The sequence below is a fragment of the Bradysia coprophila genome, unplaced genomic scaffold (assembly GCF_014529535.1).
Source record: "Bradysia coprophila strain Holo2 unplaced genomic scaffold, BU_Bcop_v1 contig_138, whole genome shotgun sequence".
Lineage (NCBI taxonomy): Eukaryota > Metazoa > Arthropoda > Insecta > Diptera > Sciaridae > Bradysia > Bradysia coprophila.
Window position 1 is genome coordinate 10,604,376 of NW_023503409.1, and position 15,570 is coordinate 10,619,945.

At 37.1% G+C, this 15,570-nt stretch overlaps 3 protein-coding genes across 4 annotated transcripts; 2 read left to right on the forward strand and 1 right to left on the reverse strand.

Annotated features, from left to right (window-relative positions):
- Nucleotides 1-73: 73 nt before the first annotated feature.
- On the reverse strand, nucleotides 74-15,151 carry LOC119074127 (28S ribosomal protein S28, mitochondrial). 2 transcript variants are annotated; one of them, XM_037180110.1, is made up of 4 exons: nucleotides 14,796-15,151; nucleotides 14,609-14,730; nucleotides 14,344-14,523; nucleotides 74-118 (listed from the first exon to the last, which is right to left on the reverse strand). In XM_037180110.1, the coding sequence occupies exons 1-3, from the start codon at nucleotides 15,066-15,068 to the stop codon at nucleotides 14,364-14,366; spliced, it is 555 nt and encodes a 184-aa protein (XP_037036005.1). In that variant the 5' UTR covers nucleotides 15,069-15,151; the 3' UTR covers nucleotides 74-118; nucleotides 14,344-14,363. The 2 variants fall into 2 exon arrangements, with proteins under 2 accessions (XP_037036005.1, XP_037036004.1); XM_037180109.1 differs by lacking the exon at nucleotides 74-118 and having other exon boundaries at nucleotides 14,307-14,523.
- On the forward strand, nucleotides 5,039-6,613 carry LOC119073224 (uncharacterized FAD-linked oxidoreductase YvdP-like). The gene has a single exon (XM_037178536.1). The coding sequence runs from the start codon at nucleotides 5,039-5,041 to the stop codon at nucleotides 6,611-6,613; it is 1,575 nt and encodes a 524-aa protein (XP_037034431.1).
- LOC119074125 (scavenger receptor class F member 2-like) lies at nucleotides 11,066-12,619 on the forward strand. Its single transcript, XM_037180107.1, has 2 exons — nucleotides 11,066-11,137; nucleotides 11,207-12,619. The coding sequence occupies exons 1-2, from the start codon at nucleotides 11,135-11,137 to the stop codon at nucleotides 12,563-12,565; spliced, it is 1,362 nt and encodes a 453-aa protein (XP_037036002.1). The 5' UTR covers nucleotides 11,066-11,134; the 3' UTR covers nucleotides 12,566-12,619.
- Nucleotides 15,152-15,570: the final 419 nt, after the last annotated feature.

A 15,570-nucleotide genomic window follows, 5' to 3' on the forward strand; every position in this document is an offset into this window, starting at 1 on the left:
CTTTCACAATCACAGACCTCAATTTTTTACGACGGTCGAAGAGCCTGGGACCTGGAATTCAAAGTCACCAAACAATGGCAATTAAAGCCACAGCAGCTGCTATAAAAGTGTATTTCTCCTAAATGGTAACGTACAATGTTATTGAGTTGCAGTCGTTGTTAAATCCTTTTCGGAACCGAGAAACTTTGAAGACAATTCTAAATCCTTAACGCGCAGCTTCACTCTGGCCCCTCGAATGTAGTCGCTGTAAGAATTTTGTTTTGTAATTTTACACGGCAACCTTTACATTCATCAACGGTGTCCAACTTACTCTGCATTTTGCTGGGGTCTTGTGCACACACAATGAAATTTCCAACCAAAGTCTATGTACAGATCGTCGTCCACAATGTGGAATATATTTCCCGTGACAATTTTGTTAACTGGATCTCCCATCTTCAAAAGGAGTTGATTAGAACCAACAAAATTCATCAATCTGCGGGAGCGCAATAACTTACATCGATGAATTTCGAATTTCTAAGCAAAATTCCTCAACGGAGAAAATCGATTTTTTTGAAAACGTGTGAAAAGCATTGTTTTTGCCTCAAATAATTTAATTTAAAGTTTGTGGGCACTTTAGAGTCGAAAAAATTAAAATCCGTGATTTTTTAAACGTTTTCAAAAAAATCGATTTTTTCCGTTGAGGAATTTTGCCTCAATTTTGGGCCAAACAAACAGTCACACCACACACATTCACAGACGATTTTCAAAAACTCTTCTTTTTTGGATAGCCGCTAACATTCCCAACAATTTAAGCCCATTTGAGCAATAATAGAATAATTTTCTATGTCGATTATAGAATTTCCAAGTTTAAAATTTACTCAATTTTTCATAGTTGGCGAACTTTGATGACACACCAAACATAATGCTTCGGCCAAATTTTTCCAATTTAAAAATTTTCTGTTTAATTGGACTCTAATTAGTAGAAAAGCACTAATTAGGACAAAAAATATCTCGCAGCATATTTTTGGTAGAGGTCGAAATATGAGATTTTACCAGTAGTCGCAAATTCAGCTTCAGTGAATTTGCGCAAATTGTTGATGAATTAAAAAAAAAAATTAAATCACTTTAGGGATGGTCTAGGGATCTAGGGATGGTAAGAATTTTTTGTGGACCCCTTCCATCCTGATCCCCGAACCATCGCACACCCCTACTGTGCGAACTTAGTTCCATATTAGCCAACAATGAATTAGCTCAGTGAGTGTGTGTTAGATTGAAGTGTCGGAGGTGCCGTGTTCGAATCCGGTCTATGCAGTTTTTTATTTGTTTTTTTTTTATATTTCCTTGACTGGAAGTCATGGGTCTTACGGATGATAAACACTCTAAAATGTTTGTCACACAATGTTCAATACTATGATTGAAAATACATGAATGTATGACCAAAAACCTTAAATACAGAAAATGTTTGTCACATTTTGTTCATTCCTTGATAACACGATAACTCGAGTAATTTTCAATGGATTTCCAAAAACTTTTTTTTATTCGACGGGGAATTAAATTCCTGAGGTTAAGTTCGAAGATGGATTATAACAGACGCTTGATAACACGATAACTCAAGTAATTTTCAATGGATTTCCAAAAACTTTTTTTCGTTCGACGGGGAATTACATTCCTGAGGTTAAGTTCGAAGATGGGTTATAACGGACGGGTGATCTCTGAGATATTCCCAAAAGAATTTTTGTCTTGTCGCTTGATAACACGATAACTTAAGTAATCCTCAACGGATTTCCAAAAAAAAACAGATTATCTGTCTAAATAATAGTCTCCTTATCATACGAAGTAATTTTCGACTTTCCAAGAAAATTTTGTTTGATAAGTACTGAAATAACTTGGGTTAAGTTCGTTAATGGAAAATACTGAAGTAATAATCTGTTATTTATTCTGAAAAGACTTTTATGTGTCATTTATTGTTGTCTATGCTAATCAAAAAATCGACGAGTTACATACTTTATTTATGATCAAATGAGGCCGAGTTTCAGTAGATTTAATTGCTTAAAAAATTCTCATAATTTAGAAAATTTAAACGAACGTGAGCTTTACAGCCAGAGCTAAGCGAGGCCTTCCATAATTTTTTTGAAGCGACTAGGACTGAAATTCATGAGGCTTAGGTTAGTAAATGGAAAGTATTGGAGTAACAATCTAGACTTTATTTCGAAAAGATTTTTTTGAGTGATTTCGTGGTAGTTGTTTGTATACAAAAAATTGAACAAGTGTGGACTTTGCGGCCAGAGCGAAGCGAGATTTATAGCAGACAATGGGACTTTCTGAAAAAAATTTGGAATATAATAAAGCGAATGCGCAATTTATAAGAAAATAAGAAGCGCGCAGATTCTCGTGAATTTAAGATTTCGTAACTTGACAGTTGTCATCTTAAAAGTTACGAATCGTATGGACATTCGCATTAAGGTGACAACTGGAATTCTTAAATTCACTATAATCGGCGCCCAGAGTGCAGATTTTCGTATTTTCGTAACTTTAAAGAATTCGTAACTTGACAGTTCTTGTAGGATTTTATACACGCAACCGTCAAGTTACGAATATTTATTCAGTCAGTCAAGGGACCTGACCCACCCATAAGGTGGGTATTAAAATATTAACATATTAACATATTAATATTAACTTCACACATTGCTTACAGATAAGTAATCATTGGCCTTGTCTTCTTTTCCTACGTTTAGAACGGAAAATCATTTTTCTTTTAGTGCACCATCGTCTTACATGATCGTTACGTAACAATACACCATGTAGTCGTATACTACATATCGTTATCATTCGTTCTGCTAAAGAAGTGGATGCGTATTTTTTGTCATTTTTCTTTGGATTTTTAAAATTAATTAAAATACTCGACAAAATCTTTCCGTGTGTCATCAATGTTTTTAGAGAAGAACCATTGTATTTTTGTAAATATTCCTATCTGTATACGATTAGACAGTTTGCGCAAAAGACGTATAAGTTATACGTCGACTTATAAATATGAACTTATAAGTTATATGTAAGTCAGTTATAAGTCATAAGTTACAAGTCGGCTACTTATAAGGTCTAATTTATAAGTGCTTAAGTTTATACGTATAGACCTCTGATCTTTAACGGTTTGACGTATAAACTTAAGCACTTATAAATTTAACCTTATAAGTAGTAGACTTACGTATAACTTATACGTCATTTGCGCAAACTGTCTAGTGTTTCAGTACCATTTTGCGCAAATGACGTATAAATTGTAAGTAAACTTAAAAATCCGATTTTATAAGTTATAAGTCAGGTGGTTATAAGTCATAAGTTGGTTTTAGGTGGTTATAAAGTGAAAATGATAAGTTCATAAGTTTATAGGTCAAAAGTATGAAAGCCGAAAGTTATAGAAATGTGAAGATCATGTAGAATTAGTTAGAATCCATCAAAATCCAACAAAACCTTGAAGTTCTTAAAAATGGTCAACGAGGGAAAATATTTGGCTCATTGTAATCTTTTAACCTTAGGAATAAGCTGACTAAATTTCATCATGAAGAGCTATGACTGACGACAGAGCTAGGACCATCGTTTTTCGATGGTATTTCCCGGATATTTTACATGAACTGTGTTTCTGAGGTCGAGTTAGGAAGTACCACTTCTCAGCCCAAGAACTTCAAGATATTGATGGGTCTTACATGTTTTGTTTGTTGTTTCAACATGTTTGGTATTATTGATATCACTGTAGGTTGGTTCCTAAAGTTTAATTGCTTTACATGATCCACCATTGTCCCATCTCTATAACTTTCGATTTTCAAACTTTTGACCTATAAACTTATGAAATTATCGCTTTCACTTTATAGGTGGTTGACTTATAACCATCTGAATTATAACTTATAAATTCGGATTCGGATTTCTAGTTTACTTATAATTTATATGTCATTTGAGCAAACTATCTATTGTAAATAATGTCAACGTGAAAAATATTTTCTAAACTAAATTTCAATACTTCAGGTAAAAGTTTAATTGCTTTGTAACTGTACATCCAGAACCAATTTCTGCTGAATTTTATCAAAGTGAAAGTGAACTTGAATTGAATTTCACTCGATCGGATTTTTATTTCAAATACTGTCAACGAAACAACAAACCTTTTCTGAGTCCCGTACCAAGTGCAGGGGTCTTATAGTCATACGCATACGTTTGTAACACATCGAATTCGAATCCCTGAGTAAGAGAAAAACCTATTGTGGGTGTCTAGAGAAGCCTAATCAGAACATATAATGAAAGCTACTGACCACGCCTATAAGGTAAAATTTGTTGTCAAAATCGGATCGAAAGTTTGGACTCATGGACTGGGCATGAGTCAAGCTACTCGGCGGTACACTACTGCCGCATTTTACCCATATATCGAGTAATTTCAGCCTATTTTCATGACTTTTTTTATTTGAAAGGTAATGAGGACCACAACGCCGATGTACTGTTTTCAGTTACCTAACAAAATGGTCTACATCCGCCATATTGAATTTTAGTAAAAGTATTGGTTATGTGTTGGATGGACATTTAAATATACTATGTTGAACTATATGTAGGTATAATAGATTTATATTGAGCTGTTTTGTAACATATAGCTGTAAAATGTTCATTTACATATAGCAAAATATAGCTCTTATCTTTAAATGGGAATTTATCTAACTTAACTTAACATTGCTGTAAGCAATTTTATTGGAAGATACTATTGAGATCAGTTTAAATGGAAAGATTTGAAGGTGCAGTATAGTTTCAAGATATATTTGACTCTTATGGACTAGCTATGTTGCGTAAACTACTCGTACGGGTCCCTGATGCTTATATTTATTTAGCGATCTGAGTAAATAAAATCGGACAACGTTTCAAAAAATTCAATTCAAATTATTAATTTGCACATGAGACTTGAGATACCATATGAAAGGAGGGGAATTTTTGTTTGTGCCGAGTCAAAGTGTCTATTAATTTAGAGTTATGTCGACTATATTTCGATAAGTTGATCAGTAAAATATAAGCCAAAATTTCGAATTGGAAAATGAATTCAAATTACAAATTAGTGTTCGCAATAGTTTTGCATCTACTGACGCAGTGTTACTGTTCCATTGGTTCCAGCATAAAGCCGGACGACCTAACCATCAATGATAGATACGATGCGTTAATCGCTTGTTTGGTGAAAAACGGGATACGCGACGGGAAACTATATCCTCGCAACGATGGTCCCGAGTACGAGGAATTGAATTATCAATGGAACACTGTGTGGGGTCATATGGCACCATTGCTTTACTTGAAGGCTAAAACCACTAGAGACGTTCAAGTTGGCGTTATTTGTGCTACGAAAACAGAAATTCGTTGCGTACCCCGGAGCGGTGGTCATTCGTATGCGAAAAATAGTTTCGGTGATGAAAACTCACTGGTGATCGATATGTCGTCGTTGAATTTCTTCAAGGTTAACAAGGAGAAAATGATTGCCGATGTCGGTCCGGGTGTCTTGAACAGCCAGGCTATGTACGATGGATGGAAAGAGGGTTGCTTAGTATCGCATGGAATTTGTCCGAGTGTTGGCTTCGGAGGTTTGCTGCAGGGCGGCGGGTACGGACACTTTTCCCGATTGTTGGGAATGGCTGCGGACAGTGTAATTGGAATGGAAATGGTTGACGCAAGTGGGCGGTTGAATGTCGTAAACAATTTCACCAACACTGATCTGTTTTGGGCACTCCGAGGTGGAGGCGGCGGTAATTTTGGCATTGTCACCAAGTTTACTATCAAAGTCTATCCGTCACCGCGATCGATCATTTTCGGAGCATACGAGTACTCGTTTGCGAAAGATTTTCGTCAGGTTTTCATTGCCTGGCAGAAGCTTGTCTATAGCGATCCTTATTTATCGCAAAGAATTTTCTGCATGATCGAAATGGAATTGGATCGAATTAGCATGCGGTTTTATGGCATAAATACTGGAAACGATCCGGATATGACTGAAAAATACTTTGACGAATTGTACAAGTACATGGGCTTCCCAGAACCGGGACCGGGCAGCTCGATCAAAACTTATACGCATGAACAGTTCATCATTAGGGAAGCTCAAATGTACTCTGACACGCCGTTAACCGACATCGCTCAAGTAGGTAAAATGACCAGACACAACAAAGTTTACAACAAAAAGGTGAAATCGTACTTCGTCGACAAGATATTAAACGAGCAGGAAATTGACAAACTAATCGAACTATTGACCGCGTATTTACCGTATGCCGGTTTGTATTGGGAATATAATGGCGGCAAGATCACCGAAAATCCGGGCACATGTTTCCTACATCGGCTCAAGGCTTCGTACTCCACTCAACTTAAACCACTCAATAGTTCGGGCAAGCTCAAGGATGTCAATGGAGATGCTGCGAAAATACGATTTTTCGAAGCAACCAAACAACTTTTGAATCATCGGACATCGTACCAGAATTATATCGATAGAGACATGCCCAATTATCTGCAACGATTCTATGGGCCGGCGTTGTGGAAACTGTATCGAATTAAAGCGAAATGGGATCCGACTAACGTATTCTTCAGTTGTGAATCCATTCCAGTGTTTCCAGGACAAAGGAGGATTTGCAATGTGTAAATTTTAGTTGTCTAATAAATTGGAAAAGAAACTTTTTGTGATTTGAATAAACTTTGTACCAACGATAACTTCTTATAATTCTCCCACCGGAAATTCAAAAATTTGTATGGGATGTAAATTTAGAGAAAAAAAAACAATTTTTCTTCTCATACAAATTTGCCTTGCAAATCGTTACACTGTACGAGCAGTATTGGGAATGTCCATCCGACACCCGACAGTATTAGAGCTGGTCCAGACTGCTTATTTATTGAGAAAACGAGCCATCAGAACAGTCGGAGCGTTTGCTGCGACTGAGCCCCGTACAAACCCGTATATCTATTGCGTACGTGACCCTAGTGCGTCTGTCACCCTACTTTGACCGTAAGCCTATTGCGCCGGTTAAAGTAGTTAAAGTAAAATTATTATGTAATGTGTGTACATCTTAGAAATTGCGCATAGCGCAATTACGAAGCCCCGTACGACGTTCCTTTCAAATGAAACAAAAATTTCAAATCGCCCTAAAAATTGACCTCTGTCCGAGGACCCAAATTTAAAATTTTTTTCAACTACATTCTATTCGGCCTTTGATTACCTTCCAAATGAAACAAAAATTACGAAAAACGGATGAAATTTACTCGAGTTATATGTAAAATACACATAGGGCCCTAGTAACGGCCTTAGTCCAAGGACCCAAATTTAATTTTTTTTCAACAACATTCTATTCGGTGTTCGATTATCTTTCAAATGAAACAAAAATTACGAAAAACGGATGAAATTTATTCGAGTTGTATGTAAAATACGCATAGGGCCTTAGTCCGAGGACCCAAATTTAATTTTTTTTTCAACAACATTCTATTCGGCTTTTGATTACCTTCCAAATGACACAAAAATTACGAAAAACGAATGAAATTTGCTCGAGTTATATGTAAAATACACATAGGGCCCTAGTAACGGCCTTAGTCCAAGGACCCAAATTTAATTTTTTTTCAACAACATTCTATTCGGTGTTCGATTATCTTTCAAATGAAACAAAAATTACGAAAAACGGATGAAATTTATTCGAGTTGTATGTAAAATACGCATAGGGCCCTAGTAACGGCCTTAGTCCAAGGACCCAAATTTAATTTTTTTTCAACAACATTCTATTCGGCTTTTGATTACCTTCCAAATGACACAAAAATTACGAAAAACGAATGAAATTTGCTCGAGTTGTATGTAAAATACGCATAGGGCCCTAGTAACGGCCTTAGTCCAAGGACCCAAATTTAATTTTTTTTCAACAACATTCTATTCGGTGTTCGATTATCTTTCAAATGAAACAAAAATTACGAAAAACGGATGAAATTTACTCGAGTTGTATGTAAAATACGCATAGGGCCCTAGTAGCGGCCTTAGTCCGAGGACCCAAATTTAATTTTTTTTTTCAACAACATTCTATTCGGCCTTTGATTGCCTTCCAAATGACACAAAAATTACGAAAAACGAATGAAATTTACTCGAGTTCAGTGTAAAATACACATAGGGCCCTAGTAGTGGCCTTAGTCCAAGGACCCAAATTTAATTTTTTTTCAACAACTTTCTATTCGGCGTTCGATTACCTTCCAAATGAAACAAAAATTACGAAAAACGAATGAAATTTACTCGAGTTCTATGTAAAATACACATAGGGCCCTAGTAGCTTTTCACTTCTAAGGCCCTAACTCACGGTCCACTCACCCGATTTTAAAAAACTTTTTTTTTTCCTGGATTGGTATTGACAATACCTATCATTTGCCGGGTCATTTACATTTCCATCGTTTATTTTGCCATAAATATCACCAAAAGACCTTAAATCACTTAGGTGGCCCTAACTCACGAAGGGCCGACCCGAATATGCATAAAAGTTGTGTGCGACACACGAACCAAAAAAAGTAGAGCGCACTTATTTGATGAACCGGTTAAAACACACAGAGCCACTTTTTCGTTGTGCATAAGCTTTATCCTAGTTACTTTTACTCTGCCGTGATTGAACCAATTTTTCAAACTCAGTGAAAATGGTAGGGAATAGAGATAATATCAAAGTTTTAGTTTTCGTTGTCGTCGACAGTCAATAGACTCATATTAAGGATCAATCTAGCCACTATAAACTGTTTCTTCATTGTTAAATATTCACTTTATGCATTTCGAAGAATTTTCTGACTTTGTCACTGTCTTTGATATTACTTTTGCATTTTCTTTCGATTAATCATGTCCGGAGCGATAGCGGAGGACTTGACGCAGTCTAACTTCCAAAAAAAGAACGAAGAAATTTTTTTGAGACGCGGCAACTATATATAGCCGAACATTTCAGTTTCTACCCTTTGGTTTATATCACCACAAAACATATTCTATCATATTCTCGCTTCAAATACGAGCAAAACGAGCTATCACTCGACTATGTAGGTTTAAAATTGCCGGAGATACATCGTTTTGAAATTGGTCACTTTTCATACAAAATACACCAAATTGACTTTTCCCAAACAATCAAAATCTTTCAACTTACTCTGTATGTTTCTATCTATCTATCTATCGACGGTCGATCTCGGAAACTAGTCAGCCAATCTCCATGAAATTTTGCAGGAACCTCAGGGTGGGCATAAAAATGAAAATGTGATACGCCATTACCCCAGGAAAAACCAGAATTTTGTTTTATTGGCCTCGAAGTGGTTTCTGAGTATGGTTTTCGAGGGTCGGTAACGCGTTTTCGGCTGTAGCTTAGCTGTATTGAAACCTACAGAGGCGTGCGACCCATCAAATGAAAGGTATTCGTAACACGATTCAAACAAAAAAATAGTTTAAAAAATCGGGGCAGATTCGTTTGAGCTAGAGTGATTAGAGTGACCAAATTTTGAGCTACTCGAGCGTAGGATGAAAGGACTAATATTTTTGCGATTATGAGAGATAGAGAGTTACTTTCTTCGGCAAAGTCTCAGAGTTTTACGAATAGAACAGAGGGGCATATGTGAAAAATGCTGAAAGTTGGAAATGGGTGGGCCAATTATGTTTTTAGAGGTATTTCTTGAATGGTGGCAGATAGAGAGTCTCAGCAAAGTCTCAAGGCAAAGTCTTTCGGCAAAGTCTGAGAATTTTACGAGTAGAACAGAAGGGCATATGTGAAAAATGTCGAAAGTTGGAAATGGGTGGGTCAATTGGGGTTTTGGAGATATTTCTTGAATGGTGGCAGATAGAGAATTACTTTCTTCGTCAAATTTTCGAATTTCGTCAAATTTTCGAATTTCGTCAAATTTTCGATTTTCGTCAAATTTTCAATTTTCGTCAAATTTTCGATTTTTGTCAAATTTTCGATTTTCGTCAAATTTTTGATTTTCGTCAAATTTTCGATTTTCGTCAAATTTTCGATTTTCGTCAAATTTTCGATTTTCGTCAAATTTTCGAATTTCTGTTATAAACTGTTATAAAAAGCAGTGTTCTAAAACTTCTAAGACGACTGATATCCCAACAAAAATTTCTTCGAGAAAAGTGTGGCGCAGTCTTTGAAGTACAATTTCTAAAATGAATGATATCGCTAGAGTTGACGCTTTCAGCTTCGTTACGCAAAAATTAAATTTTACACCCAATTTTAGCTCAAACAAGCTGGCTTAGTTTTTCTCATCTTCTGCCAAATAATTTTTACCAAAAAAAAAATTGACTGGAAACAACCAAAATTTTACCAAAAAAATCTGCGTTGCAAAGTGGCTCAGGAACAGACCAGCAAGAAAATTTATCTGCCACATGCGACGCAGATTTTTTTGGTAAAATTTTGGTTGTTTCCAGTCAAATTTTTTTTTGGTAAAAATTATTTGGCAGATAATGAGAAAAACTAATCCAGCTTGTTTGAACTAAAATTGGGTGTAAAATCTAATTTTTGCGTAACGAAGCTGAAAGCGTCAACTCTAGCGATATCATTCATTTTAGAAATTGTACTTCAAAGACTGCGTCACACTTTTCTCGAAGAGATTTTTGTTGGGATTATTGTTTTCAATGCCAACGGATCATCATATAGATGCAATTTAACCGTAAGTGTTCAATGGTTCATTCACATTCACTCTATTCATGCGTTGCATGAGTCGCCTGTTTATGTTTATAGAAAAAAAAAGGAAAAAGTAAACTGAGAGAAGAAATACATGTTCTTAGGGTTAGCTGGTCTTTTCGTATTATTACTCGTCTGTGCCGTATCATCGACGATATACCCGCACCGAATTCAACGTTTGCATTGAGTAGCTCTGTAAAACCTTGATGGTAATTATTACTAAGTCTACAGATTGTTCAAACCATCTGAAGGTAATTTTCAACAGTTCAAATACTTTTAAAGATTGCAGCTACATGGTTTTGCGTAAGTTTTTGGTTAAATCGCATGAACACAAAAGGAAAGAGTTATCACTAAAGCCCCCCTAAAGTGTGCTGAGATGCAACCAGTTTTCTTGACTAAATAAAATTTTTTGCTACGATGGCCACCTCTCACAACATTTTTGTCATTCAGATATTCTGTTCCTCTTGGATCGTAGGTCGACTAGGTTCTATAGAATGGTAAGTAATTCGATTTTTTAAACTTTCCTGCCAAAATCATCAATTTTTTTCCAAACTAATGTTTTTAAGCGCACCTTACTGCTGTATCTGGTTTGCACTTACCCCACTTACCTCTTGAGCATTGGTTCAGCTGACTTAGAAAGTAGTCAATTTTTGGAATGCCCCAAAATCAGCGACGGTACTTATCCATATTGCGTTTGCAAGCACGGACCAGTCTACAACAGTGATACAAACACCTGCCCAAATCCTGAATGTCCAGTCAGTGAGAGCATTGGTATCTATCCGAACTGTACGTGTCAGCACAAAAACTTCGATTTCAGCATCACTTTCAACGAGTGTTTTCGAGTTTGTCCCGACAATAGCACCGGTTACTGGCCTAATTGCAAGTGCGACTCAAATGGCTATGGCTTCAACAAAGAATTATTCGAATGTACCGCTTGTCCCAAAAACAGCACTGGTCAATATCCTGATTGCCGTTGTGACGATGATAGTGCCGTCTATCAAAGGTCCAAAAATTTTTGTGAAGGATGTGAACAGGGAATGTATGGAAATTTCCCGAATTGCACTTGTCCCAATGGAGCTACATACAACTTAAACTTCCAACGTTGTGTGCATGAACCCAAAAATGGATCGATACAGTGTCCGTCGCGAAGCAAGGGCACTTATCCGAATTGCACTTGCCAAGGTGACGGAATCTACAACGGATTAGCCAACATTTGCAATGAATGTCCTTATCATAGTACCGGTGTCTATCCGAACTGTGTCTGCTTGTTTGATGGGACTTACAACCAAACAACAAACTTTTGCATCTCCTGTCCTATTGTGAGTAATGGAGTGTATCCGAACTGTGTTTGCCACAACGGCTTTACATACGAGGTAGCTTCGAATTGGTGTTACATCTGTCCAGTTAATAGCACTGGGACATTTCCGAATTGTGATTGTGGACATTCGTCGCAGTATGTTCAAAAAACGAACAGGTGTGAGCGTTGCCCGGAAAATAGTACGGGCGTTTATCCGCATTGTAAATGTGACAACGGAAACTACAGCAAGACTCATAGGATTTGCATTGAGTGTCCAACAGACGCTACCGGTTTTTATCCAGCTTGTAAATGCAATGACGAACAGTTAAAATTCGATGCGTTAGAAAGAAAATGCTACCGTGAGTGTCCAGCAAATAGTTCAGGAATTCATCCGTTTTGCCTATGTGACGGAGAATACAAATATTTCGATCGCATCAATGAGGCATGTACGAGCAGTATTGGGAAAATCTGTCCGTCCGACAGTATTGGAACTGGTCCAGACTGCTTATGTGTGAGGAAAGATTATCGATTCAGTTCATACTTATGGTCATGTGGAAAATATGTGGTATATGAAGCTACTGGTGATGTATCAATCGATTTCAAAGTATTACAAAGCTCAATTGGTTAAAAATTTCCGGAATCGAATGACTGTCGGTCATTACAATAAAGTTGTGCTTGGTAATGTGAAGACTTTTCATTGAGTAAGTCTCAATTTGTTACGTTCGTTAAGTATTTCTATTAAGCTAAGCAAAAGCTTTCGACTAAATGTTAGTATCCTGGACAATTTAACTTCGATTGCATCACCTTTCACAATCACAGACCTCAATTTTTTACGACGGTCGAAGAGCCTGGGACCTGGAATTCAAAGTCACCAAACAATGCGCATTTTCGTACACATATTGGAGCACCTTGGAGTACCTTGAGTCCACTCTACATTCGTCCAATGAGTCCCATATCGACCATGTTTCAACTGAATCAAAAGCTTTTTCGAAGTCAATGAATATCAAGACTATGCTAATCTTGTATTCGTTGCATTTTTCAATCAACGTTCTCATCACTTGTAAATGATCGTTCGTGCTGAAACCTGATCGAAATCCACCTTGTTCGACTGGTTGGTAGAAGTCGAACTTTTTCGTGTTCCTTTTTGTGATGATTTTCATGAATAGCTTGTACAGTGTTGATAAAAGACTTATGGGCCGGTAATTTTCTAGCTTTGTTATGTCCCCTTTTTTGTGCAGTAATGTGATCTCTGCATTTTCCCATGCTTCCGGGATTTTTTCCCATTGGAGGCACTGATTGAACAAAGCCGTTATTGCACTTAATAGGGAGTCTCCACCTAGTTTAATGGCTTCGATGGGAACACCATCTTCACCAGGTGACTTTTTGTTTTTCATTTCGTTGACTGCAGCCTTTACTTCTTCAACAAGTATGTCAGGCAGATCTTCTGATCCTACGTTCCTAACGACTGGTCTGTCTTCTTCTGTCGTGGAGAGTGTTTTCAAGAAATTAGACTGGCGCAAAAAGGGAATTGACATAAAAGGAGAATTCCTTAGTCATCTCCGTTTCGCAGATGACATTGTCCTAGTCGCACTAAATCTATACCAAGCACAAGTCATGTTAGAAGAGTTAAATGAAGAGGCTAACAAAGTTGGTCTCAAGATGAACTTATCTAAAACGAAAATCATGACAAACATTGACGACGACAGACAAATAAAAATTGGAGATACAGTTATTGAAAGAGTCGACAGCTATGTATACCTTGGTCACAAACTGAAATTAGGTCTAGACAACCAAACTACAGAAATCAAGCGTAGAATTGGTCTTGGATGGGCAGCTTTCGGGAAACTCAGCCTGATTTTCAAAAGCAAAATGAATAATAGTCTAAAACGGAAAGTTTTCGATAGGTGTGTCCTTCCAGTGTTGACATATGGAGCAGAAACGTTAACATTAACCAAAGCATCTGAAAATAAGTTGAGAGTGGCACAAAGAGCCATGGAACGAAGTATGCTTGGAATTACACTCAGAGACAAAATGACAAACCAATGGATTCGCCAACAAACAAAAGTCGTTGATGTCATGGAAAGAATTGCGTCTCTAAAGTGGAGTTGGGCAGGACATATTGCAAGAAGGACAGATGACCGTTGGACCAAAGCCATCATGGACTGGAGACCCCCCACAACAAGACCTGTCGGAAGACCACCAGAGAGATGGACAAACGGAATAAAGAAATACATCAAAGGTACATATGGACACACGAACTGGCAACAAGTGGCAATGGATCGTACAACATGGAAAAATTTAGGGGAGGCCTACATCCAGCAGTGGATACAAACAGGCTAAAGAAGAAGAAGAAGAAGAAACAATGGCAATTAAAGCCACAGCAGCTGCTATAAAAGTGTATTTCTCCTAAATGGTAACGTACAATGTTATTGAGTTGCAGTCGTTGCATTTCTAGGCGACGAAACTAATCCAATGAGCTGACAGTCTGCCTCCAATATTGTTAGATCCTTCTCGGAACCGAGAAACTTTGAAGACAATTCTAAATCCTTAACGCGCAGCTTCACTCTGGCCCCTCGAATGTAGTCGCTGTAAGAATTTTGTTTTGTAATTTTACACGGCAACCTTTACATGCATGCATGATTGCATGATGCATCAACGGTGTCCAACTTACTCTGCATTTTGCTGGGGTCTTGTGCACACACAATGAAATTTCCAACCAAAGTCTATGTACAGATCGTCGTCCACAATGTGGAATATTTTTCCCGTGACAATTTTGTTAACTGGATCTCCCATCTTCAAAAGGAGTTGATTAGAACCAACAAAATTCATCAATCTTCTGCGGGAGCACAATAACTTACATCGATGAATTTCGAATTTCTAAGCAATGAGAGGAACGTTGCGTTGTCCACCGGCTTTGGTTCTGTGAAATTTTTTGCCTTTTCGAATTTTTCAAATGCTCTTGCGAATCCGCCTAGGGTTTTGGTTGAACTTTCATCGGTTTTGGTTGAACTGTCGTCGGCTTTAATTTCGTCACTGAAGAAAGCTCGCTGCAATGGCACGCCGTATGCTGGATTGTTGATGACACTGGTGCGAATCACATTCCTACTGAGAGTGTTCAAAAAACTCAGCATTTTGCTGTAAATTTCTAAATCTTTAAGTTGGAACGTGACGATTTTTGAAAGAAAAACAATCTATAAATGAAGTGACAGTTGTGACACATGTCCGAGTGACATTTTTGGAGCTCCATCTGTTATCTGCATAAAAAATTATTTTTTTTAAAGTTAGATGTCGTTAGCACGGATTAAATTCAAAAGCAATGAGCGAAATTATTCGTATGGATCGTTGGGAAGATTCCTTCTCGGCTTCCTTTTAGATCATTTAAAACAACTGTTAATCTGTCACAGACGTCAAGCATATTAACAGTTTTACGGTTCAAACTATCACTTCATTTGATCGAAGATTTTCAGAGACTGATTTCAGAAATCTTTTACTTAATTTGTTTTGAACATACTTTTCGCTATACAAAACCTTATTAGTCAGAGCTTGTCCTTTAATATTGCTGTCGTGGTAGATAACAAATGACAGCCGTCTGTAACAAGCTAAATTGAGATATCCATCATCATTATAAGTATG

Bases quoted from the DNA above. Each gene is read 5' to 3' on its own strand.
- LOC119073224 (XM_037178536.1), top strand. From the start codon at position 5,039: ATGAATTCAAATTACAAATTAGTGTTCGCAATAGTTTTGCATCTACTG.
- LOC119074127 (XM_037180110.1), bottom strand. From the start codon at position 15,068: ATGCTGAGTTTTTTGAACACTCTCAGTAGGAATGTGATTCGCACCAGT. The intron at 14,731-14,795 runs GTAAGTTATTGT...CTCCTTTTGAAG, and splicing joins GAAATTCGAAATTCATCGAT to ATGGGAGATCCAGTTAACAA. The intron at 14,524-14,608 runs GTAAGTTGGACA...AAATTCTTACAG, and splicing joins AGACCCCAGCAAAATGCAGA to CGACTACATTCGAGGGGCCA.